A 2,726-nucleotide genomic window follows, 5' to 3' on the forward strand; every position below is an offset into this window, starting at 1 on the left:
AGCCAGGGAGCCCCGCGCTGAGGGCCGGAGGAGAGCTTTTCGGGGAAGGGGAACAAGTGCCGGGCGGGGGACTGGACGGCGGTGACTTGCAGGAGGAGGGGCGAGGACGGCGCCGGGAGGGAGGGGGCGAGGAGGATGGAGGGGAACCGACTTCATTGGTGAAACGGCTCGTGTCCTACCCCCACCCCATCCCGGTTTCCACACGAACACCAGCTCCGAGAGGCAGCTGGCGGTGTTCGGGGCTGAGGAGCGGGCTGTTCCGGGCGGAGGAAGCGTGTGTCACCGTGTGTCACTGTGTGTGTTGTGAGGGCTGCAGCTCAGCGGGCATGTGCTGGGGGCTGTGGGCAGTGAGGGGTGCTGCTGACGCTGGGCTGCTCGTGGGGCGGGGTGCACAGGTCTAAAAGGGTGCACACACACACACACACACACACACACATACCCTCCGGGAACACAAGCTCACGCGCCTTGAGGGATACACACAATTTGCAAGCACACATCCCAGTTTCTCATGGTCCTTGCTCTCCAGCACACACATGCGCATGTGTGGAAGGAACGCACACCCCCCTGCAGACTCTTCCCCTCGGTGCATCCATGACACACGTGTGACTACAAAGTCTTAGCCTCACACACACATGCAGGCCCCGTTGTGGGTGGGTAGGTGGGTAACCAGTCTCCAAATAATTTCTCCCTGCCGGGAGAAACCTCATCTCCTAGGGCCAAGCCTGCCAACCTCTGCTCTGGGTCTGGCCCCACAGATCAGAAGATTCTGGGTCCCCAGAAAGGAGTTCACCTCTCTCTCTCTCTCTCTCTCTCTCTCTCACGCACACACACACACACACACACACACACCCACACACACACAAATGAAGAAGAGCATCTTCTTTATAGTAAGTTCACTGTATTTTCTGTCAGCTCAGGGAGGTAGGGATGGGGAAGGGGCAGGAACACAAAGCAAGCAATGGGAGCTCTGGCAGCACCTGGGTGTGCTTCTTGGAAGAGGCAGGCTGGAAGGGAAGGGAAGGGAAGGGAAAGGGCAGAGGGACTGAGGGAGATTGTGAGAAAGACCGGAAGGAGAGGTAGAGCAGGCTAGGGATCCTGAGAACTGAATTAAGAGGAAGAGTACGAGTAACCTTAAGTCTCCTGTATCCTGAATGGTCTGGAGGGGGAAGGAGCTGAGCCATGTAAGGCAGGGGGACTGAAGCCCAGCACCATCACCCTTCCCAGGAAGTCCTCTCAGTGGGCTCACTCTTCCCCAGTGCCTGCCTGCCCTGGCAAGGCTCACCTTCCAGAAGGTTCTGTACAGGGTACGTGGTAGGTCCCTGGGAACTCTGCTCCCAGCCTGTGCCCTGAGCAGGAGAGCTGAAGGCTTTGTCCTCTGGTAACAGGATTCTGCCTCCAGCAGGCGGTGAGGGATTTTAGGCAGGAAGGCCCTCCTCCATGTTCTGACCTCCTGAGGCAGGCCTCCCCGAGGTGCTCCTGTGAACCCTAAGGTACATACTGAGCACCCGTGACTAGCCCGCTGCACAGATATGTGTGGTATCTGTTCTGTGTTCAAGAAACAGCCATAGAACTAGGGGTCAAGCAGTCTGGGCCAGTCTGGGCCCCAGCACTGACAACCTTGGGCAATCAATATGACCTCTGTGACTTCCATTTCTGGTCTATAAACCGGAGATGCTAATCTTGGTCCTGTCACTACCAGCCTTGTAGGATTTTCTTTTTCCTTTTTAAAATATATTTCTTTATTGATTTCAGAGAGGAAGGGAGAGGGAGAGAAAGAGAAACATAATGATGAGAGAGAACCATTGATCGGCTGTCCCCCACACGCCCCCCCATTGGGAATCGAGCCCACAACCCGGGCATGTGCCCTTGGCTGGAATCGAACCTGGGACCCTTCAGTTTGCAGGCCGACATTCTATCCACTGAGCCAAACCAGCTAGGGCCTTGTAGGACTTTCATAAGGTTTAAATAGATAAAGGATGTGGAACTGGTTTATAAACTGAGTGTGCTGCTTGGGTGATAAGGAATTGTGTCAGTGCACAAGTGTGAGCTGTGGACAAGGGTGTGTGTCAGAATGGAACGGTGGAGCGGTTAGAGCTGGACCTGTCCTTGATGGGCTGTGTGACCTTGGCCTACTCCCTGCCTTCTCTGGTGCCAAGGTTCTTCCCTGTAAGATGACAGTCCCGTGCTTCGTGCTTCAGTCACCCAGCCTCACACTCCAGGCCAGGCAGGGCTGGTCCTGAGCGCTCCCCTGGGATCCAAGTGGGCCGTGAGGGACAGAGTTGAGAAGAAATAATCAAAGAAGGGCGAGGGTTCAACAGAAGAGGGAATGGGGCGGGGGGGGGGGGGGGGCGCGAGTAAGCCTCTGGAGGAGGAGACCCAATGGCCAGCTCTGGACAAGGAGAGCAGGAGATGGCAAAGGCGCTGGGATCTGCTACATTCATCCGGTCCCCAGGCCCAGGAGCCCAATAGGAAACGCAGGGTAGACAGCTGGGGAGGCTGCAAGTGGGAAGCTCCCCCTGGCCCAGTGCCTCAAATGAGATTGCATGTCTTCTGGAACCGGCTGGAGGAAAAAAGCATAAGAGGAGCAAGGCTCTTCCTCCCCAACTCCTTGGAGTTCTAGGACCTCCATGGCCCCTCTTCTCTTCCAGTTTGGTAATGGCCTCTGGGCCACATCCTCCCTCCACCTTCTGCCTGATTCCTACCTCCTCAGCCATCCCGCTGTACCC

The 2,726-nt window shown here is 56.6% G+C and overlaps 1 protein-coding gene across 1 annotated transcript in view; it reads right to left on the reverse strand.

The window, feature by feature from the left end:
• Nucleotides 1–1,876: 1,876 nt before the first annotated feature.
• The window catches only part of CD4 (CD4 molecule), a 22,778-nt gene continuing 21,928 nt past the window's right edge, over nt 1,877–2,726 (reverse strand). The window contains exon 10 of the mRNA XM_005873680.2: nt 1,877–2,560. Within this exon, the coding sequence (XP_005873742.1) occupies nt 2,530–2,560 (31 nt within the window). The 3' untranslated portion in view covers nt 1,877–2,529. The remainder of the gene's footprint in view (nt 2,561–2,726) is intronic.

The sequence above is a fragment of the Myotis brandtii genome, unplaced genomic scaffold (genome assembly GCF_000412655.1).
Source record: "Myotis brandtii unplaced genomic scaffold, ASM41265v1 scaffold417, whole genome shotgun sequence".
NCBI lineage: Eukaryota > Metazoa > Chordata > Mammalia > Chiroptera > Vespertilionidae > Myotis > Myotis brandtii.